The sequence below is a fragment of the Globicephala melas genome, chromosome 4 (assembly GCF_963455315.2).
Source record: "Globicephala melas chromosome 4, mGloMel1.2, whole genome shotgun sequence".
Taxonomy (NCBI): Eukaryota; Metazoa; Chordata; class Mammalia; order Artiodactyla; family Delphinidae; genus Globicephala; species Globicephala melas.
In genome coordinates this window covers 137817248-137841639 of record NC_083317.1, presented here as the reverse complement: position 1 = coordinate 137841639, position 24392 = coordinate 137817248, and the positions used below count along the sequence as shown (strand labels likewise).

The 24392-nt window shown below is 38.5% G+C and overlaps 1 protein-coding gene across 6 annotated transcripts in view; it reads left to right on the top strand.

Moving 5' to 3' along the window:
- SATB1 (SATB homeobox 1) overlaps positions 1-24392 on the top strand; it is a 97607-nt gene that overhangs the window by 44763 nt on the left and 28452 nt on the right. For all 6 annotated transcript variants that reach the window (XM_030876352.2, XM_030876353.2, XM_030876354.2 and 3 more), the window contains 4 exons: positions 858-969; positions 3550-4004; positions 11974-12186; positions 20260-20415. In XM_030876352.2, coding sequence (XP_030732212.1) covers positions 858-969; positions 3550-4004; positions 11974-12186; positions 20260-20415 — 936 coding nt within the window. The remainder of the gene's footprint in view (positions 1-857; positions 970-3549; positions 4005-11973; positions 12187-20259; positions 20416-24392) is intronic.

Sequence of the window (24392 nt, the reverse complement as noted above, 5' to 3'; positions counted from 1 at the left end):
GAAGCAGGATGAAGACAAGTGACAAAATAGGGCGTTTTCTTTTTTGTGGTATCCTTGAGAGATGAGTCACCATGAAATGCATATTTTTAAAAATGATATGGTTAGTTTGAAATTCAAAACCCAAGCTTTACTATATATGAAGCTAGCAATAAGATTGCAGCATATGTTTTTCTTCTGTTAGAGGATCTTTGTGAATAGTTTTTCTCTTCTTAAATGTGGTCAGTCAGCCTTGCAACAGTGTTAATTTACCTCCAGGTGAAACCCAAATACTATGAGTGGAAAGTGCAAGGGGTGTTTCCCAAACTTCAGTGGGCACGCAAATCCCCGGGGATCTGATGAAAATGCAGGTGCTGCCTGACCAGGTCTGGAGTAGGGCCCAATATTCTGCATTTCTAATAAGCTTCCAGATGATGCTGATATTATGGTCCCTGGGCCATCCTGGGAGTTGCAAGGATGGAGAATTTAGTCACCAAACCACAAAGTGGCATTTATTTATGAATTACAATCAGAAAGCCATCTTCAAATATTTGGATTTATTGGAATCGGTGGAAGTTTGAAGTTTGTCCGCCCAGGAACAGATGACATTGGTGGAGGTCCCATACATACTAGAGCAAAGTCTGTGGGTGTGATCATTTTATACCAGTCTCAGCGGACTGTTGCTTTCTACTTAAATAAAGCATTTGATGCTCTACTTACTGACTTTGAAGAAGTCATGGCTTTAGGCTACAGTGTGAAACAAAAATGTATTGGTACTCAGTTGATGAAAAAAAGTTACAGTTTCCACAATTGAAATCATGTCCGTGTTCCGTCTTGTGCCGCTGTGTATTACAACTGTTTCCATCCCCCTCTTCACGCAGAGTATGATTTCTTCCATTGTGAACAGCACTTACTATGCAAATGTCTCAGCAGCAAAATGTCAAGAATTTGGAAGGTGGTACAAACATTTCAAGAAGACAAAAGATATGATGGGTAAGCAGAAAACCGTTGCAGCGGTGGCTACATACCATTACGTGTCATTTGGGGGTTTATCCAAGTTGCATGTAAAGCCAGGTCTTGTGATTGCCCAATTAGAGATCAATTTAGAATGTTTCTTGGAGGGTGGGGAGTGGGTCTGAGTATAATGAGATAATTAAATTCAATAAATGTTTGTGTTTAAATCAGCCCAACTGACTTGGTTGTCAGACATGCAGGAGATGGAGGCGAGGCGGGGTGGGGGGGGGGAGCTGTCATTTTTTAACATCTCAGTGAAGACCTAACCAGGCCTTGAATAACTAATATTGGCTGTGGGTTCTCTCAGAGATAAATCATGCTTTTATGTTTTTTTGAGTTTTCTTTGAGAGAAAGGGAAAGTGCCAATTTTTACACCCAATTTTTGAGGATATTCAATTGTATTTATAGTCTCCACAGTTGAGATCAAGTGATATTTACAGCTATAGTCTCCAGCCCCCCCAGATAGGCACTTTGGTGAGCATAGTGCTTTACCATCCGTAACCAAAGAACCATTGCATCATTTCTAGACTCTCACTGCCATGGCATCCTATCTTAACATGTAACTTTAGGTCAATATTTGTTACGCAGGAAATACATTAAAATTATCTGCAGTGTGAAGTGACAGATAAAAGTTGTGTGTTGTACCCTACATAGCATTTAGATGATGTCATTTCTCCCTGTTGAGTTTGTTAGTGTTCGTTAAAGCAAACACTGTGATTAAGGTTAATGTTTTAATTTCTATTAAGGTTTTCTTTCTTGTACCTACCAAATAAAATGTTTTAAAATAATATAGGAATGGGATGTTTGATATGCATAGCATTACGTTGTGTTTTAAGTCTATTTCTGTTTACTTCCATTACATTCATTCAGTAACACAATAATAACTTCTCCTGAAGATTTTAAGAGGCAAGAGAACCTGAATTTTGAGCCTGTTTTAGCGTTTAATATTTGAAGCAAAACCATCCATCTACCAAAACAGATTCTTTGCCGTTTATAGCTTAGAGCTGTAATGAAGACAATGCATCATTTTTTGGAATAATTGCTTGAATTACTATTCCCTATGAATGGCCCACTTGGGCTGATATCACTGGTAGAAATGGAAGGTTTCTTCCCCAATGCTTAGTTATATTTTGCATATATCAGTGACTATAGCAGTATGATAAGTTCCTCTAAATATAAAGCCTGAATATTTAATAAAAAGAGAAATGATGATTAAAATCAACCCAGAGTCCACACATGGGAAGCATGGTGTACTATTTATTTATTTATTGGCCGCACTGCACAGCTTGTGGGATCTTAGTTCCCCAACCAGGAATCAAACCCGGACCCCACAGCAGTGAAAGTGCGGAGTCTTAACCACTGGACCGCCAGGGAATTCCCATGGTGTACTATTTAGAAAGACTCACCTACTGACCGTCCTCAGCCTTTCAGGTCAAGAGCATCCAAGCAGTCTCTTCCCTGTAGCAGGAAAGCAGTTGACACACTATTCACTCTCAGCCAGTCCATGTGAGGGATGTAGCCAAGGGAGAAACGTTCGTCCTGTGTGGGTGGTAATAAATTGCAAGATGGTGACGGTATCACCATTGCATCAGAGTGACTCCCTACCCCTTCCTTGAAAGATTGTCATAGCATCTGGTGATGGTCACAGCTTCTTCAAGAAGCATTTGGGTCTTAGCAACACTGGGTATGCTGGCTTGCAATACATTAAGTCCTTTGCTTCATTCTAAGAAATATTTGCAGCTATACCCATCATCTAACATGATAGTTAGAATTCAGCAAAACAGGACGTGTAAGATACCCAGCCCTGTGTCCAGCATGCACTCAGTTATCATTACTGATCATTATGACCACTTTTATTATTTATTATATTGATTAGTTTTCTATATTAACAGCTAGGTTAAAATTGAACATAAGTAACATTTGTGTACTTTTTTTCATGCAAACTTTTTGCCTGGAGTAGTAACAGTTAATGTATACATTATGAGAAAATACTTGCATATTTCTTTTTTCTACAGTTGCATATGATCTTTTCCTAGCTCCACTCACTCTTTCTAGTTGCCGTTAAGGAAAGAGTGTTCTTCTAGAAGCTATTTGGTTTTTTTGGGGCCGCATGCAGCATGTGGCTTGCAGGATCTTAGGTCCCCAACCAGGGATCAAACCCAGATCCTCAGCAGTGAAAGCGCCAAGTCCTAACCACTGGACTGCCGGGGAATTCCCTAGAAGCTATTTTAAAATAAATGTTGCCTTATAAGAAGTAAGAGTGAATAATCGTTTGACCCCCAGACTAGTCACATAGACTTTGAAAATAATTGATTTCTGGCCTTAAATCTAAACCACATTATAAAACTAGAAAGCGTTATCCCCCTTTCAGAGTTTGTGCCATGGTGCAGAGGACAAAAGTAAAAGCATGGCCAGTTGCATTCCATCTTGAGATGTTCCTAGTTTCCTTGGACCTTGGGTGTGCCCTGTGCCTTCTGTCTGTATTAGGGAATGACCAGAGATCCTTATCAATGCAGATCATTGTTGGCTCAACGTGATTTTCCTTCTTGTCCACTTCAGTTGAAATGGATAGTCTCTCTGAACTATCCCAGCAAGGTGCCAACCACGTCAACTTTGGCCAGCAGCCGGTCCCAGGGAACACCGCGGAGCAACCCCCGTCCCCCGCGCAGCTCTCCCACGGCAGCCAGCCCTCTGTCCGGACCCCTCTTCCCAACCTGCACCCTGGGCTCGTGTCAACGCCCATCAGTCCTCAGTTGGTCAACCAGCAGCTGGTGATGGCTCAGCTGCTGAACCAGCAGTATGCAGTGAACAGACTTCTAGCCCAGCAGTCCTTAAACCAACAGTACTTGAACCACCCTCCCCCTGTTAGTAGATCTATGAATAAGCCTTTGGAGCAACAGGTTTCCACCAACACAGAGGTGTCTTCCGAAATCTACCAGTGGGTACGTGATGAACTGAAACGGGCAGGAATCTCCCAGGCAGTATTTGCACGTGTGGCTTTTAACAGAACTCAGGTCAGTTTTGTTTTATGTGTAAATGGTTCCTCTCTCTCTTTTTCTCTTCCTTCTTTAATCCCATCTACACTAATGTTTATGCTTTTACTTTGTACTAACATTTTTTTCCTTCTCTCCCTGTGGTCATATTGTCTGTACCTGGGGGTGCCTACATTTTATCATTTCTCTGCTTATCGTAAACCTCTTCTACCAAGAGAAAGCTGTGTACAAATCGATCCTGATTCAGGGGCCTTGAAAGAATAAATATCGAAAATATTTCAAACTGACATTACCTATGCTTTTATGTAATGGAATTATAGACTGTTGGTAGCAGATTGAGAAAGGTTTGAGGACTTGGTCAAGGCCATTTCATTGGTAGGGCTCCAGGCTTCTAGCCCACTATCCACCTTTCCTAGACCAGGGATCAGCAGACCTTTTCGGTAATAGGCCAGATAGTAAGTATTTTAGTCTTTGAGGGCCACAGCAGCCATAGACAGAAATGCATAAAACTATTTACAAAACAGGCCCTGGGGGTAAGCTTGGCCTTGGAGGCCTTAGCTTGAGACTTCTCATTGAGATTTGCATATACCCCTTGTGTTCTCACCTTTGTCCTCCTGGGCAAATTCCTGTGAAGATATTATCAGGAAGGAAGATGTTTAGCAGGATGTGGAGAAAGGGTGATATACAGGAGAAGACCTAAGATAAAGACATCTGAAAAGCCCTAAAAAAAATTGATTCCATTGGGCTTCCCTGGTGGTGCAGTGGTTGAGGGTCCGCCTTGCCGATGCAGGGGACGTGGGTTTGTTCCCCGGTGCGCGTCCAGAGCCTGTGCTCCGCAACGGGAGAGGCCACAACAGTGAGAGGCCCACGTACCACAAAAAAAAAAAAAAAAAAAAAAAATTGATTCCATTAAACACTGAATGAGAGGATTTTTTTAAAATGTCTTCTTTTTTAAAACTAGTATGATATATACATGGTGTTTATTACACACACACACACCCTCCCCAGAAAAACCCCAGAAGAACATGTAACTTTGATTAGAATGAGGACATTATGTCCTTTTAACTTTTCTTGTTTTGCCACTGTTCTTTCGTCAATTTTTTTTTTTTTGGCCTGACTCATACTTTCCTTTCGTATTTATTTTGTTTATTACATGATTATAAGAATAAAATCCGGGGGCTTCCCTGGTGGCGCAGTGGTTGAGAGTACGCCTGCCAATGCAGAGGACACGGGTTCATGTCCTGGTCCGGGAGGATCCCACATGCCGCGGAGCCATGGCCACTGGGCCTGCGCGTCCGGAGCCTGTGCTCCGCAACGGGAGAGGCCACAACAGTGAGAGGCCCGTGTACCGCAAAAAAAATTAAAATAAAAAATAAAATCCGGGTACAAAAATATCTAGTATTAATTCCTTGCTGGCAGTTTCCATACCTAGGAGAATCCCAGCTGTGACTTATGTTTGGCTTGCCTTCACTGGATTGAAACTTAGGAGGCCTTACAAAGCCTTTAACTCAGTGTTTGTTTTCAGTTTCTTTAACTGTTTTTTGTACATCATCTGTCTGTGTTTAAAAGGGTGGTTGCAAAGTTATTTCTCAGGTTAAAATTGTATGGTTTTAGCTAGTTTTATTAATATATCTTTACAACTTAAAAATGTGTTCATTATTAGGTGGTAAATTTAATATGACACCTCTATTCAGTTGGAGGCTCATTATTTTAAAAAAAATTTAAAAAATGAATAGATGAAAGGATCAAGTCAGCCTTCTAGCTACTCCTGTTTCTGGCAGCATCCTTTATTTTTGTAAATAGCAGTAACTACCAGTAGTTCTTAGTACTGGGCAAAAACCAGGCAGGTCTCTGCCTAAAAGTTGCTTGTTGAACTGAATTGAAAGCCCACAGAGACAGCACTGACATGGACACAGATGACTCACAGATTCAGTGGAAAGCATTTTGGAAATTGAGCAAATTGTTATTTCTTAAAGGACCAAGGAAAGTGTGTTTTATGTAGTAAAGAGAGTCTAGCTGAAGGTGAAAAGGGTAAGGTCACCACCCATCAGTGTGTTTTTTCTTCTGTGGGGCTGTAATGTCCCAGGCATCATCACCCTGGAGAGTAACCATTTGTTCTCCTTGGGTTTTCATGTGGACGGATTCCACAGATATCAATAGGATTTGTTACTGGAAAAGAGACAGAGTTCTCTATTTTATACCCTATCAATCTCTTCGAAAAGATGGTTATCTCTGTGGTTAACATTGAAAACAGTGACTTAATGTTTTCAAGGGAGAGAGGAGAATGAAACCCGGGTGCAGCTTGATATCCATCTCTTTATTAATAATAGCCAGTTGAGAAAGAGTCATTACCGAAAAATTGTCTGGAGCCCCGGATGACAGAGGGGTTTGGTTTTAAACCTGTATAGAGGTAATTGGGACTCCTCCGTCGAAGTGGATGATGGGCCATGTTTGAAGCTGTTAGATTTCAATGAGAGTCATTGTCTATGTATATTTAAGAGTTCACTTTTGGGGAGTTCGCTTTGGAACACGCAAGCATGCATGTCTTTTCGGTGGTCATACCAAAACACCACGCACACTCACGCGTACACACACAGCTGCATTTATTTTAATGATTATATATTCATATGAGTGTATGTAGTATGTTATTTCAAACTGTATGCATTTCAATAAAAGCAGGTGCATCGTGAGAGTGTATGGTGTGAGTGTGGAGGATGAAAATACACATGCTAATGCATATGTATAGAGCAGGAGCTCTGCAGAGTTAAACCGCACAGACACGTTTGTGTGTACTTATTACAGTGTGCAATTCCGGCTCCAGGTTTTAAAAAAATTAATGAAAAATATGTACATACAAATGCAAAGTCCTCTGATGTGATCGGATAAAGACACTGGCATCCTATAAACAGTATGTTAAAACATTCATGTAATAGATGATGCTGTTGTGAGTTGAGAATATCGACAGCTCTGTATAACTTTAAAATCCTGGGTCTCATCTTTCAACTCTTCATTGGAGAATTTTCTCATCAGCTTAATTGGGTCTCCTGAATTAAAACATACCCCTCTCTTTTAAGACATTCCTGTATCGCTATTTTTTAAAGTCGAAAACAAAAGAAAACAAAAAGATGAAAAAAAGTCTACCTTTTCTGAAAGCTTGTGATGAAATTTATATAATTCCTTGTTTTAAGGATGTTTCCCCCTTCTGAATTGATGGGCATATGTTCTTTAATTGCTACGGAAGGTACCAGCTTTTAGCATCTGTCATTCATTCAGTTATGCCTACTTGATGTCTTTTTAATGGAAACCCATGGCTAAAATTAATTGCTGAAGCTTCTAGATTTATACTTTTCCATTCACTTCTCTGTATTACTGCTACTTAAAGGTCGTGATAGAAGAAAATATATTCTTTAGTGCTCCCCCCGCTTTTTAAAATAAATCCCATAGTTTAACTCTGATCCCATTCTGTGGCTTTTCCCCTTTTTTCTCCCCCCTCCTCTTGTCTTTGGCACACTTTATTTTCCAGTAAAATAAAGAATGAAGATGGATTATTCAAAACTGATAACAGTAATGGACCATCATGTAATGTTTTATTGAATTTGAGTTCTGTAAATTATGTGGTGGAGAGAAATTTGCCTGCTTAAGTATAACAGAAATTGCTACTGTGTTCCTATAATTCTTCACAGTGTAATTTAAGAAAAGTCCACTCTCCATATCACTATTGAATAAAAGGTAAAAAGGTGCTATTACCCCGACGTGACAGCTCTTGTTTGGCCTCCCAACCGACAGAGATAAATGTGTCTGCTTATAACTTGCTTGGCCTGAGTCCAAGGTAGGAGGTGGAGTTCGAAAGTAGTCTTTCACCTGGACATGTGATTAAAAATTCACCAAACAAGAGGCAGGTAGCCTTGAAGAATCTTCTACATGTTTTATTTTTAGAGGGAGGTTTCATCAAATCATATTTTCCTTCTGAGGGCTTTGAAGTTCCACGAAGCTGATAAAAATCTATTTGAATCAGTGATTATGTTCAAAGAGGAGACAAACGGGAGGCCAGACAGGCTTTTTGTTCATACTGGCAGTCTCTTTCGCTTATCTGCTGTTTTAAAGAATTCATAATTAGCTTTTGGAAGTACTGATAATATTTATTGAAGGTTTTTCTTTCTTTTCCAATACTAATGAATTTTACTTGTAAACTCTTTCTGGAATGTAAAAAAGGTTTAGGTATTCATCAGCAAGTTCACTCTTTAATTGAAAACATTAGAAATCTCACCACCACTATGGAATGGCGATGCAGAATAATCTTACGTTTTCATGTATAGAGCACATATTGAACAATCTGAAGATGTGAAGTGCATGAAAAGCAGCTTCTCGTTTCCCATAAAATTGATATCCATGAGGTGCTGGTAACATACTACATAATATACAAAATCGCAAATTCTTTTTGGAAACAAAAATGACTAATGATTTTGTTTAATTTCATTCAGCAAATTTATTGAGCACCTGTGGGGCATAATATTGGTAAATATTTTAGTCCTGGTATTTCAGCGATAGCAAGTATGGTACATGATGACCTTGACATGTTATTTTTTAGCATGAAGAAAAGTTTTTGGTAAGAGGTCTCTCTTACTATCCACCATGGGGCATTACTACAAATGACCTTGACCTAACTTGGCAAGTCTTAACTGGATTTTCAGTCATGGGAAATGGGAAACAAGGGCCACATACATCTTGAATCCATAAATGTAGCTACTCAAATAACAACAACCCAAACAGGACCAAAACGTGCATTCCCATACCCGGATTCTAATGCCAGTCATTCCGCATCCAGAATTTTCTCAAGTGACATCATTCTCTTTAAAAAAGTAATTAACACATTCTAATCAAAACATTTTCTAATAATATTTTCAAGCATTTCCACCAGGGGGCACTCCCCTCATTGAAAGCCTGGGCCAAAAAAAAAAAAAAAACCACACAAAAACCCGAAGGTTTGTAAAATACCTGAGACTGTCTACACTGTCTGCTTTCGAGCTCTGTGAATGTCCCAGGATTTGAAATATTAGTCTAGACTTTCAGCACATCCCAGGCAGAAAACCTGCACTCGCTCTAGTTAGAATAATTAAGTGGAAATAAAATGCTTTGCCCGGAAAACATTTCATATGTTCAAATGGGACGTCATGCTAACGTCAAAATATGAGTAGAGAAATTGCTAAATTCTCTCCCAAGTGACCTTCTATCTGTTACTTTAAGCCATACAGGAATGACTCAGTCTCATGTTAGCAAGACTTGATATCATTATGTATTTTTTCATGTGTTGGCTTTCTCACTGTAGTTCTCTGCTGTCTCGGGAAACATTTGTAATGGAAAGAGATGACATTTTGTTATCTGAGATCTCTGAATGTCTAATTTCACATTTCCCAAATATAATAACATCTGTTTATAGGATCTCTTTTGACCTAAAGTGTTTTGTAAATAGTTGATTTACAATGTTATGTTAGCTTCAGGTGTACAGCACAGTAATTCAGTTTATATATTCTTATATATTTTTTTCAGATTCTTTTCCCTTATAGGTTATTACAAAATATTGAGTATAGTTCCCTGTGCTATACAGTAGGTCCTTGTTGATTATTTTATGTATGTTGATAGTAGTGTGTATGTGTTAATCCCACACTCCTGTTTTATCCTTCCTCCCTTCCTCTTTGGTAACCGTAAGTTTGTTTTCTGTGTCTGTGTGTCTGTTTCTGTTTTGTAAATAAGTTCATTTGTATCATTTTTCTTAGATTCCGAATATGAGTGATACATGATACTTGTCTTTCTCTGTCAGACTTACTTCACTTAGTATGATAATCTCTAGGTCCATCCATGTTGCTGCAAAAAAAATTTTTTTAATTACTGAACAATTAGTGCAGATAAACGTCTTACAAAGTGCCACATAACTTTCCACTGAAGGCTCACCTTGAGTACATTATTAATTACCATTAGAATTTTCCCGTGGGGAACATATCTTGTTAAGTTTCTGTCACCCATTTGGAATTTTTTCCTTCTATGGTCTGAATACACATAATCCATTTAGTAAATATTTATCAAACACTTACGTGGCAGGCATTGTGCTGGGATGACAAAAAAAGAATATTAGACTATTGTACTCAAGGATTTATAATGTATTTATGTGTACTGTATGTTTCTCTTTCTGTAGAGTTAAGATATATTGCTTTGTGAAATATATCTTTTAATATCTTTAAAGATTTTTTTATCCCCATTTGGTAGGGAAGAGTTTAGAGCAAGGGCTGTTTTTTTTTACACCTATTTTCAAACATTGTTTCTGAGACCTGTATTTCTTGGTTTCAACGTGACACATCAAAAACACAGTCAATCTAATTAGTTGGCCTTGCGCAAATTAAATAGCTGGATGATTGACTGCCTGTTTGACTGAATTTTAGTTAAATTGACTGGATGTTTTGCTCATGTATAAACACAGTTGCAACATTACTTGTCAGTATTATAAATGAAAGGACAAGTACCCTTCATTCTTCAGTCACATTTCTTAGGGTGAAACTGGCTTCCCTTGCATAGACCAAATGAGAAACTAAAATGTACTCTTAAGCCCCCGAGCCTATTGGAGGATCTTTTTTTAATAGCAGCCTATATAGATCGTTTTTGAAGTGGACACTGCTTTTATATTGTCTGTACCCAACTGTTATCTTGGGGCAATATGCTACATTTTCCTTGAGGAATTGGGAACAAAGCCAGGTTTGCGCTTCTAGGAAACCATGAAAAAACCCCAATGTTATAACGTTGGGGCTTGGTTGTTTTGACATGACACTTTACCTCCCTTTCCCAAATGTACCCTGTTGCCATTTCTGCAGGGTTATTAGAAAGTGAAATTTGCAAATGATATAGAGATCTCCACAACATTTTATTCTGAGCCATATTGTGATAAACTGAAATGTAGAAAGCAAACACGTCTTGGCATTCCAGGCATTTTTTCATGCAGGAGGTTGAAGAGGTAAGGCCTGCTCAGTCCTTATCAAATGGGCAGAAAATGTTTCTAATCCTTGTATTTCATATAAGCCCTTAAACAAAATTGTGGAGAAACACCCATTTTTAAAATGCATTCTTCCAAAAATTAAAGAAGTAGTTAACAATTCTCTGTTATTTGGGGAGGAATACCATAAAGAAGTTTACTAATGGGTTGTGAATTTCTTCTAGCACTATTAAAAATGTTTATTCCTCAAGAAATTTGATTTTTACAGAATTTGATAGTATTCTTTTTCTTGGCATGCTACGATGGAATTTTGCAGTGTGGAAAAGGGGTTATGTATTTCAAATTTAAAGGATGGTTTCTGAAGTTCAAATTTTCAACCTGTTACTCAGAGGTATATTGTATAGCAAGCAGTATAGTTTCCTTAAGCGGTAAATAGAATCACTTGTCATTGACTCCAATAATTTGAAAACCAAGGAATAATGTAAAATATTGCCTGCAAAAACATAGCATAAATCTTAGATGATGCTTTAGTGATATTCTTTTTCCTAGTATGTTACAATTCATTTTCGAGTATTTTCTTTGTAAATCCTACTTCTCTCGAAATGGCTTTGTATCTTTACATATTGGGCTGTTGGCATTCCACTGCCTTTGTCTTGGCAGCTTGAGAACTATACAGTTCAGTGCTGTCGTATTATGAGCATTTCATTTATTCTTAACTTGCCTCAATCCTGTCTCTGTGAAAGATTTCATGGCAAGTTAAGCTACTCAAAAGACGGAGACCAATTAGGCAGTTGCAGTTTATGTTATATGTAAAGCAGACGCTTAATAAAATTAAGAATACAATTGAGGCTCTCTTCTCTACCACTTCAATTGTAACTAATATATTCCTATGTGGAATTAATGCTTCTGACTGTTCATTTTCTGAACAGAGTGGAGAAGAAAAGGAAAGGTTCACCGCGGGCTGGGCAGAGCATGGGGGCAAGCTCACCCTGTGCCTTTCATTCCCTGCAGGGCTTGCTTTCAGAAATCCTACGAAAGGAAGAGGACCCCAAGACTGCATCCCAGTCTTTGCTGGTAAACCTTCGGGCTATGCAGAATTTCTTGCAGTTACCGGAAGCTGAGAGAGATCGAATTTACCAGGATGAAAGGGAAAGGAGCTTGAATGCAGCCTCAGCGATGGGTCCTGCCCCCCTGATAAGCACACCGCCCAGCCGCCCTCCCCAGGTGAACTCTCTTTTTCCTCCTCACCTTTCTGCTTTTTGTTTTTGTCTAAGAAAAAGAAGAAGTCTAAGGAAGAATCTCAACAAGCATGAGAAAGGTAGATGGATAGGGATTTTTTTTAATAGTAATTCATAGACTTGCTTGAGGAGAATTTGGTCCCAGCTCACTAATTCTGATATAAAAACAAGTAGCTACTAATTAGATAGAGGGAAAAAAAATTACTTTGTGTTGCTTCATTTGGGGGGTTCTTTGGGGGTGAAAAGTCATCTTGAAATGGAATATTTGGCCCTACTACTATTAAGTAAAAAGGTATTTTAAACTCAATAGGGGAAAAAAAAAGTAATGAAGTCCATTTTATCCCTGCACGTTTTAGAACCACCATTTGAATAGTAAATAAATAAAAATAAATAATTCCATTTGTATTTATGCTTTCCAATACCAACTGCAGCTGGTACCAATTACGCATCATCTCGTTTGTAATCTTTCATAATTAAGTTTAATACAATCCTTGAAGGCAGCTTTAAATGGGGCTGATAAGGAATTCCATCCATATTCCCAGAAATGGGCACATTTTCTATTTTCCAAATTTTTGCACTTTTTAGAAAGGACAGAAGTCACCTGCCAGGTAATTTTGTGTATGCGCATCTGTATTTTTTTTAATCAAGTTTAAAAGGTAGCCTCAAAACTATTATGAGAATTGAGAAGTTAATTTTCAGTACAACTGTTAGATACAAATTTGAGAGTGGATTAGATGTAAGATCCACAAGCAAATATATTTCTTACACATTTAATTTGTGGCCTGTGCAACTCTTAACAATGAGGTCAGCTAAAACGATGGAAAGTAAATATGGAGTACTAATTAAAAGTGCTTATGTAACATAATGTCATAATGAAATTATCTCTTAATGTTAATTTCATCAATAGTAAAAAATGGTCATCCATTTCCAAGTATAGAGAGAAAACTCACTCAACACTAAAAGTGAAACTGCCGTAGATACTCCATAAATAAGAAATAGACATAATACACAGCCACTTGTGGAGGGTCTTAAACTGCATATTGTAATGTTCTGAAATGATTATTGTTTAGAACCATCCCAAAGGTCCATTTTCTCCATATTATTCAATGAAAATCAATTAAGTTTTAATGTCTATAGGAGCAGACGATAAAGAAGGCATTGCTGTAACTTTAAGAAAGATATGTTTCTCTAAGCAGAAAAGAATGGCACCCAAATACATGCATACATGTCCATCTGCGGACACACACACTTACTGAATCTGATCTGTTAAGCCTTCAATACAATATTTCTTACCAAAAAGAATGAGGAATTCTTTATATACATATATGACTTTTGTAAGAGCGATTAAACAAAAAATACTTGGACTTGACTGAACACTGAGTTTGTGGTGTTTAGAGTTATCATATGTACCATCATTAGGTAATTTTGCTGTTGCAGTCATCATTGGAAGGCCTCTGGGCAGAGTTATTTTACTTATCACTTAATCTTGCAATACTAACAAAAGAAGGGCTTACTTAAGACCAGTGTGAATTTAAGCGTTGAGCTGCTTCTTTTTTTTTGTTTTAATCTATCCAAATATTTGACTTAGTAGTTCCTTAATATAGCTTTTGTTTTCTAATTTTTCTAGGACTTTAATGCTTTTATTTGTTTTCCAGATATGATTCTGCTTTCCTTACTCATCGTTTTTTGTTTTTTTAGCCAAAATCACATTAATTCTTAATTGTGATATTTATTTTTGTATACTATTAAGATACTCTGGGTTGCTTTCCTATATGTATGTCTAAAGACTATACCTGCTGATAAGTTGGGATAGAAACTGTAATTTATTTTGGCCTGAATTACTGATAAACTGGTTGAGCCACCCTCAGCTGTATGTGTTTGTTCTCAAGAGGGGGTTGAGACCAAGCCTTTAGCTGGGATATTTAGCCAGTGATGAATGTACTTAGATACTGTAGATTCTTAGTGAAGGTCTTTCACAGAAAAAAAGTTTCTATTAACACAGTATTATTGGCCATCTAACCACATTCTGAAATGATTATCTGATATGTGTGAATAATTTTATTTCACTGCTTCATAGAGAATCCCTTTGCATTCCTTAATTTTATCATAACAGAGCTCACAACCGGTTTGTTCACCTTTTACCCTTGGACAGTGATTCAATGAATTAAATTTTAGGGAATTTTTAATGTATTAAATGTATTATCAATGTAAAATGAGTACTTAGGATTTGGAAAAACGGGTTATAGAGCAGTTGAGTTAGTACTGTTTTGCAGCAGTTGCAATCCAGTGCTTAACCTGGAACCAATACACCACACATAAGGTTTTCATGTGCTTATTTACAGATGACTAAAATGGAAGGGGTTTAGTAAAGGAGGAGACCACAGGTATAGAAAAGGACTGAAGGATTTTGTCTTTTTATATTTTATATTTTGCCAGAGAGGAATCTGTGTGAAATCACTGTGCCTTTCATTCCCCCCCTCCCTGCCCCCCCACAATGAAGATATTCGAAATCTGTTTTGAGACTAGTCTTTGGCTTGGGTTGGACCGGAACAGGATTTCTTTCTAATGCTTGTTGAAGGCACAGGTCCCTTGTGGCTCACTGAAGACCCAGGACACCTTTAGGCCTGAGAGACTGGATTATCTTACAGCTTCTCTGAAGAGTTTAGGTCATATGGAAGATGATTGGATGTCCCTGGGTCCTGCCAGACCAAGGACCTAAACCATTGAGGAATTCAGGTTATAAATCATCTTCAAGAAGGGGCTTCCTTCAGGCCCTGGGTGTTATTCTTAGGAGAACCTCACCAGGGAAAACCTAGACCAGCCTCAGGAAGCTCTTGGCTGGCTCTGCCTTGGCGAGATGGCTCCTGTGCACTCCTGTCCCTCAGGCTTCGGTAGGGGTAGCCACGCCAGGAGCTTTGTCTTCTGGCTGGGGCAGTAGGCTCCGGGCCAGAGCTGTTGGTTGAAAGCATATTTTCACAATGTCCATGCTCTGATTCAGGAAATATGAATACCTTGCACTTGACAATGATTCACAGTTTTCTCAGCACCTTCACATGCGTGAATTCATGGAATCATTATACCAACCTTTTGGTATGAGAAAAATGAGAAAAGTCAGATACTTAGTTTTCAAATCCCCTATTCAGTCGGATGCTCTTTCCCCTACCTCAAGCCACGTCCTCAGAAGACAGACATTTTAGAAAGGAGAAAATGAAACTCAGGGACTCTTTCTGTTTGTCAGAGAGGATGAGAAGTTTTCTTGTTAGGTTAGAAAGAGGAACACATGTGAAATGTTCTTCTGATAGAATACACTGAATATTTGACAAATGGTCCACTTTGGAGGACTTTAGACAGTTGGGCATTTCTGAGGTTGTAGAGAAAAGAGCCCTTTCCAAACTTTGGTGGTAGGAGGATCTGGGAGAAACCAATCCCTGCAAATCTCCATGGCCTTAAAGATTTCTTTTCTGACTATCGCTTAGCAAATTTTCCAGGTGAGTTTACAAGATGAATCTTATTAATAGTAATTAATTATTATTTTCTGGAAGTTGTCTGTTGCACTAAACATATCCATTTTAAGTTGATGGTTTCTATCTAGGTGTGCACTTACTATGGATTTATCTGTGTGTTTTAAGATGTGTGACTTTTAGAGTTAAATTAGCAATTTCTGTCTTCATAAGGACCATTTGAAAGCCTATAATTATCAAGTTATAACTTTTACATGAATTATGTAATATTTTTTCTTTTCTTAACATCTCGTTATGGCATTCTTTGGTTTCTTCTGAAGATGGGACATTTTATAACAATGTTTTAGAAAATGTACAAAGTTTATGTCAATAGAAGCGATATATAATTAATTTAATCTGGTAGTTGCACACTTCTGTCTCTTTACAACACATTCTTCTATAGTATAATGAAACATAGGTTCAGTTGTGGGCAGGAACTTCACACTTGATAAAAGTTTTATTTGTTATGAATCCCTTGACCAGCTTTATTTTAAGATCACATATGTGCTTGGAAAACACTTCTCATTAATGGTCTTTTAAAAGCTAGAGGACTTTTGAAAGTCTAGATCTGGAAAATAACTAATATGGGTTCTACAAAAGGAAGAAAAGTGTAAAAAGATAGAACCATGATACTCAAAACAGTATTAATATATAAAAGTATGAAAATGTGGACTGTTTTCTATCACCAATAGGAATTCCTCAAAATAGCACGGATTTTTTAAACTAATGATACAACCATCCCCTACTAAAAATTAGACATTCATGAGCTAGATTTAGCAAAGGGCCACCAAAAAACAGGTGCAGCATGTCTTAAAAAATAATAAGGATTTTCCCAAATAAAGAAGTCCTATATAACATCATACCCTGAGTGTATTGCAGTGATTCCTAAGATAAGCATTGGTGTTAGACTCAAGTTCAGTTCTCAGCCTTGCCCCATGGACAAATTACTTAACCTCTTTGTTAGCTTCTCAATTTAAAAATGGGGCAGTAATGTGACATTACCTACTCAGGGCTATTATGCAGGTTAATGTATGTTAACACAAGGCCCAGCTCATAATAAACAACTGATGAATGTGAGTCTCTCTTATTATCATAATTATTATTAAAACTACATCAACCTTTAATTGCATATGGGCATGCCCTCACGCATGTGTGCAGTATGAGCTTGCAGGCAGTTGCACTTGCATCAAGGAAGAGCACAGACGCCAGTCAGGACCACAGTAGAGTCCATTTTGTGTAGCCTGTATGTAGTACATATATAGTACGTATGTAGTGTATATAGTTCATTTTGTAGTATGGGTTGATGAATTCAGCAGCGGTAAAGGAGCAAAAAATTCTCATGGAAAATCTGTGTTCTACTGAACAATTGTAGTGAAATAAAAAGCACACCCTAGTGCTACACCCTCTCCCCATGTGGGAGGGTAAATAGCAGAAGCTCCAATTCTTAACTACTTCCCTGGCGCCACCATAATGATGGAGTGGTACACGCTACCTTGATAAATGCTATTCAGAAAGCGACTGCATTTATTTTACCTCCTGTGCTATTTGCAGAGAAGAGCTGAAGAGTAGTTTGTTTTGCCTGGAATGAACTAGTTTATGAATTTTAATGTGTGATATAATATTAAAAGCTAAACCAGGATTAAAGAAGATTTTTTTTGAGCTAAGCTAAAATAGTACTTAGTAGAGTGAGGTATAAAAGATTTTTGTTTCCATTTTTACCTGGGGAAAAATTTCAGCTTTCATATTTTTGAAAAGCTGTCCAAGTCAGTTCCCCTTAAGCAATACCTTGTGTTTAGAGAAAACTGTGGTTCCAGAATTCTAATAGCTTATCTCTAATAAGATGCATATCTGAGCCAACAAGATGATAAGGAAGAGCTTTTCTAAATATTTTTTAAATGAGTAATACAGTTTCTTAATATTTTTAAAAGTTGTTGCTCTCACCTTTTTTTTTTTTTTTTTTTTTTTTTTTGCGGTACGCGGGCCTCTCACTGTTGTGGCCTCTCCCGTTGCGGAGCACAGGCTCCGGACGCGCAGGCTCAGCGGCCATGGCTCACAGGCCCAGCTGCTCCACGGCCTGTGGGATCTTCCCGGACCGGGGCACGAACCCACGTCCCCTGCATCAGCAGGCGGACTCTCAACCACTGTGCCACCAGGGAAGCCCTCTCACTTTTTTTTTTGAAAGAACTTTTACAAAGAACTTTTAAAAAGTACTTTAAAAAAGAAAAAAGTACTTTTCAACTTTTGATTGTGTTGGCTACTAGGAGATTTTTCTTTTTTATGATTTACAATGTTTGCTTTTTGGTTCAAGTTGTAATTGCTTTATTAAAAAAAGAAAACTTAAACCAAAGAAATTTTTAGAAACAAAATCACAGGGTTGAAACAAATGATTATAACCCACCTCGAAGATAAATTCTTAAACATCATTTTTACAAAAGAATGAAAATGATTTTCAAAACACACTGAAACACCAAGTTTCCAAAGCCTGCCCTCTTAACTGTTGCTAAGCAGATGATACCAAGGAACTGTTTCTTCCAATGCCCTGAACTTCATGCCTCCATTTCCATAACATTCAATGTTCAAAGCGATTGAAATGGCTTTTCTTTTCTCTTTCATTTAAGCAGTGAAAAAAATAGGTATTAAAAGGGACCCCATGTGGTGATCAAATCTATCCTTCTGCCTCAAAGCAAGACCACCCCAGAGCAAAGTTGCAAATCTCAGCAAAGCAACTTTGTAGGCAATTTATGGTAATGCATTAACTCTTCTGGCTCCTAAAGTGGTGTTTAGCAGATTACTGCTTCAAAGCCCTGTGTCTGTGCCTAGTGGCCCCCAGTCCTTAAGATGCCTCCGTGAGTTAGTGCCCTTGCTTACTGGAGTGCAGAGCTGGCAGGGGAAGGCTGAAATCCAGCCTCTGCTCTTGCTGTTTCTGTCTGCGGATTATGTTTTAGGAGAGGCCAGTGAGGCCAGCCAGTGGGTCCCTTGTCCTGCCTCACCTTCTGTGTCCTCACTGGGGGCCTGTGGTCCAACCATTTCCCAACATTATCCTTTCCGTGCTCCCAAGGGTAGTGTCCAGGTGGGAGAGTCTAGCTGCATCCTCCAGAGGTGAGTTATTTTGCTTACCAGGTAGAAGTTACGAGTCAGAAAGCACGTTGTAAAGGAGACTCAGCTTTACTCTCTAAGTGCAGGGAATTAAATGGCTTAGGATAACCTCTGCCCCTCTTTTGATACCAAATATTTGGGGGCAGGGTGAAATAAACATTAGAAGAATTACTGTATGACTAGGAAGGTGTGTCATTTAGTGCCCCCAAATCATTTGTTTATCTTAAAATGAGCTTCATTTTCTGTTGTTCCTAGTGGATGAGAGAAATGGTCCAAGATGGTAAGTTTCTAGAGAAGGAAAACCTGGATTCTGTAAAGGACCCTAAGAAACGTGGTCCTTGATGAATCACTTTGCCAGGAGAAATGTGGTCCTGCATCTGGACAACTTTTCATTTATGTTTTCATCAGTTTCCCAGTAAAAAGCAGCTACATGGTTCATATGTGAATTTCCCAGGCTGGTTGGTTCCTGTAAATGCTCAATAAAGATCAAATTTTTATTTTAAAGATTTAAAGTTTTAAAGATTGTTTTTAAGTTTTGAAGATTAATCATGGTATCAATAAATTCTGAGGTTGATTTTCCCCCTAAATTTTGTGGCATTTTTCTGCAGCTATCTGCTTATCATTATTACCAAAGGCATTTATATTAATTTCTCACTCAAGATTATACATTTTGAATATATCTGTAAGTCACTGTTTATATATTTTGTGTAACTTGCAGTCATGTTCTATTAAATATTGTGAAACTTTTTCTTATTGTCTGGTTCCACCAGTCAAAAGGAAAGAGTTATATACAGCGGTGCCAGGAAATGATGAAATAATTATACAGAACAGCTTGGACATGCATGTGTAAAATGCATCCATCCTTTATGATAATTAAGCAAGGCACTCTACCTGTTTCATGGATGGATAGAAGATTTAAATGTGCAGCTCTGCAAATGGCTTTGTTATAGAAGGTTTTTTAAATGAAACATAAGAGGAAAAGGCATTAAAAAAAAAAGTCTAAAATTAAAAAGGCCGTAGTATGTAATAGCTATTAGTGATGCAATTGTCTCTTAGGCATCGGGTACCCAGCAAAGATAGAAGATACAGCCCTGTGCATTATGATTTTAATTGTGAATTTCCTTTGTTAGAATTGCCCTGGAAGGTAATTGGGAAACAATTAGTTTAGGGTTTTCAAGTCTTTGAAACTATTCCATTTTCCAGAAAACTTACTTTATGGCATTATAATTCCTGGTTGTCAGCCGGCAGTTGCTGTCGTATTACAGCTGCAGTCACCTGTGACACTATGACTTCCTTAACTTAAGCAATCTGATATCCAGCTAAGAACTCATGTTGAATGACCGCATTGTTGATCACCTTGATCGTAAAAGGAGCAACAGTATCCAGTTTGGATGCCGAGCCTGAGAAGCTTCAAAACAGTTTGGCCAGTGGGAAATGACAGGCATGTTCAAAATGTTTTGTAGGTGAAAACAGCTACCATCGCCACTGAGAGGAATGGGAAACCAGAGAACAATACCATGAACATTAATGCTTCCATTTACGACGAGATTCAGCAGGAAATGAAGCGCGCTAAAGTTTCCCAAGCTCTGTTTGCAAAGGTGGCAGCAACCAAAAGCCAGGTAAGAGCCTCTGTTAGGCCTGGAGAACGTTTATCTGCGATGCCTGTGAAAGTTCCTTCGAAGGGGTGTCTATTTGCAAGTTGAACTTGCATCCCTGAGAGGTCACGGTTTCCAGGATTATTGACAGAGCTCATGATGAAACAGAGTGTTCAGATTCAGGGAACAGAGACGCTTGGTTGTGTTTCCTCCAACATCTACTGTCCAGACCACAGATTTCTCAGGAAATCCCTGAGTCAGTTAATAGTTGTTTCCAGAAGAGTACTGTAACGTATAGGAGGTTTCTCCATCTGGTCTATTGTAATGGAACAAGTAACTTGAATTATTATTATTTCATTAGTACTTAGGTGACCTTGATTTCTATCCTAAAATTACTACGAGCATTGTATTTTTTTTTCTGTTCCAACTCAGGCATCTACAACTGTTAGGTGTGCTTATTACAACCAAGTGACACACACACACACACACACAGCTTTGTAAAATAATGATTTTAGTTATATATATATATATATGTATATATGACACACAAATTTAATTACAATTAGGAAAATTGTCTATATCTTTTGAATTATAAATGAATCGAATTGAATGGGAAAAGTGACAGACCCCTACGAGACATAACGAAGGACAGATAATGCAGTCTTTTTGTCATATATTGATAATTTCTGTTCATCAGAAGTAGAGTCATCTACATGAACAAGCTCACAGTTATCTACAAACCCTTGTTCAAGGCCGGGAATACTTTTTAAAGGACCAGAAGAATACCGGTCTTGTCCAGTATAAGTCTTGTCCCCTTTGCAGAAAGATTTGATAACACTATCAAAGTGAGATTGAGAGGCAATCAGGGAAATTTTAGACACATATATTTCATTATCGTTAATGAACCCTCCTTTGTAAAACAGCCTGGCTGCTGTCAGCCTCTGATAAAATTATACAGTCCTGAGACTGTTTACAATGTGAGGTATTTACAATACAGTACTTTCCTTATTAGGTTTTTCTGAAATTTCACTCTAGCAACATTCATAGTGGTCCTTGATGGGAGTTTTGCTTGAGAAAAGGTGGTTCTTGTTTAAGTTATAGGCTGGCTGGAAGTACGTAAGGGATATCTTGGAAATGTTATATAAAAATGATTAAACTGAAGCTGTGGACTGTAAAAATTATAGCTTTATAGGCCACATGCCTGCGTACCCTTCAATCACTGTCAAAGTGATAATTTCTACAATAATATGTTTCTTTTATTGTGAGATTCTAAACATCAAGTGCTGTTTAAACATTAAACTGAATTGTTTATGTTAGTGCCATACTCGGCGTGTCATACATCAGGCCACCGTAATCTCTCATGGAATGTAAAATTCTGTCATGAATCATGGCTTGTATATCGGAAATTACTGTAATTTTGATTGGAAATTACAGGGCTCTTGAAATGTTTCTAATTATGATAGAATGTCAGAGCCGCTTCAAACCTGTGTGCTTCTTCAGATGTCTTCATTTACATGCCAAGACTAGGCATTAAGGAGAAATGTCCTGTTCGCACATCGCCCCTCACCCACCCACCCTGCACCTTCTTCTTTTGGCTATTTAGTCTAATTAGGATGAGGATCTCATATTTCAACATAGTTTATCCTGCTTTTCTTTCTGATTCTGCATCTCTTCTGACCTTTCCAATTAAATTATCAAGAATAACAGACTGTCTTCTTACAAGGCCAAACACTTTCCCCCAATCTCCAGAATAGATAAACAGAGAAACTAAACATGCATTATTGTGATAAGGGGCAGCCTTAAAACCAACAAACAAAAATAGAATATTAAAACTTTGGGGTAAGTTGGCATCTGTCATATAATCACCACCACCCTCCCTCTCCTTTCTGACGAGAGCATAGCTCCTTCTGGCTAGCAGCGTTTTTGCTACCTTCATTCTTTCTTTCTTTTAAATGATATCCACAATTCTCCCCTCCTGGGCTGAGTACTGATTTGGGAGCTATTCAGACAGTGGTAGCAATGGGTTGGTAATGTCATGTGAGTGATGTTCTAAGGGTTTTTTTAACATCTTTGCTCTTTGGACTCCTGTCCTACGAAGCTCCCCATGAGTCACTTTCAAAGATGTCAGTTGCCAACTTCTGTGTATCTGCCATGATGGTGTGTTCCCCAGAACCCCCAAAGCTGCTAGCTCATCTCCTCATTACTGGTTGAAAGAGATTCCAGGGGGCCAATTGTAGACTACTGGGGTCCAGCAGACCATTAACTTTCATTCCCTCACATAGTTATTCCTAACTACTAATTTACTGGAACTTCGTTAAAAAGCGTTTCTGTAGCTTTCTCTTAGCTGTTCAGTTTAGATGTTAGCACTGCCCTCTTTATGAAAATCTAAAAGTTGATGATTACTGAAAAATAAGTCCAAAAACTGTATATATCCCTAAGAGAAGAGATCTAACTTAACGAGGGCAGGTAGTCCATTGACTTAAGTTCTGTTCACCTGCCATGATTTTTTGTGAAGGAAATAGAAAAACTAGAAAACAAACCAAAACCAAAAAAAAAAAAAAAAATCTTCAAATCCAACGTACCTTTCTCATGGTCAGAATTCTTAACTTGCGCAAGAGTTGTTTATGCCTTGGAGATAGGTGCCAAGGCTTGTCAGCATGGGCAGAGGTCCTCCCAAATGAAACACGTGTACAGTGTGCTGTAGCCATTTTATCTCAACTGGTCCAGCCCCATCTGCTTCTGTATCTCGCCCTGATTCTCTATATTGGCCTAACATTCACTACCTTTTTTGTGCTAGACCCCGTCCTGCATTATATATTATCTGCATTTAGTTCTCAGTAACCCTGTGGGCTGTAACATTGATTTCCTCATTTTACACGAGGGTTACTTCACTGAAAAGTAGGAGAGCCAACCCCAAATTCTGCATCTCAGCATCACTATTTTAGTGTCTCCTCAGGGTTCCAGGCAGCATCAGGACCAAAGGAAAGAGGAATTAAGAATGCTGGACTAATTGATAGTGGAATGGGAGGGGCTTTCCTTTCTTCACTGACATATTCATGGAATATGGGTTCTTGCCAACATAGGGCCCTTAGAAGCCAAGCTTTTTCACGTCTGTTTGGGGTTGGGATGTAGGGAAGGGTACATGGTGGAGGACTCAAAGGACACGCTATGGTCCAGGCTGAGTCACTGCTGTTCTGGTATTGGGAAATGATTTAACCTTTTTGAACCCAAGATTTCTTTTAACATGGGAGGAGCTCCCATGCTGTCATGCATGCAGAAGAGCTTTTAGATTTACAGCACTGTAACACAAATAGATAATGTCTTACAATGTGCTAAGCAAAAGACTCGGACCTGCACACAGAGTGACTTATTTATTATCTATTTTTGTATCTCAAATACTTTTTATTTTACAAAGTAAAGCTTTAGGTAAATCCCTGAATGGCAGAGAGCAGGATTATTTTGAAAAGATAGTACAGCCCCAGAATGTGGTGGAACCAGACATGTGTAGCTGTGGTCTGCAATGACTAATGCACAAAGTATTTTCAGGAAAAGAAACCAACTTTTCAGATCCCACCATTTCACATGTATTATACTTTCTCTTCGATGAGTAATAGAAATGAAATTGTTTTTAACGTTAATAGAAATGTCTGGGTAAAGTATGCAACTGCAAACTGAAGGTAGGCTACTTTTTGTGCTTGGGTAGGAAAGCAGGCTAACGCAGACTTTAAAAAGGTGATATGCTTTAAACATAATGTGAATCGCTACAAATGAATACACTGTATACTGTGGGTATTCAAACAAGCAACTTTTTTTTTTTTTTTTCTTTTTTTTTTGGTACGCGGGCCTCTCACTGCTGTGGCCTCTCCCGTTGCGGACGCGCAGGCTCAGTGGCCATGGCTCACGGGCCCAGCCGCTCCGCGGCACGTGGGATCCTCCCGGACCGGGGCACAAACCCGCGTCCCCTGCATCGGCAGGCGGACTCTCAACCACTGCGCCACCAG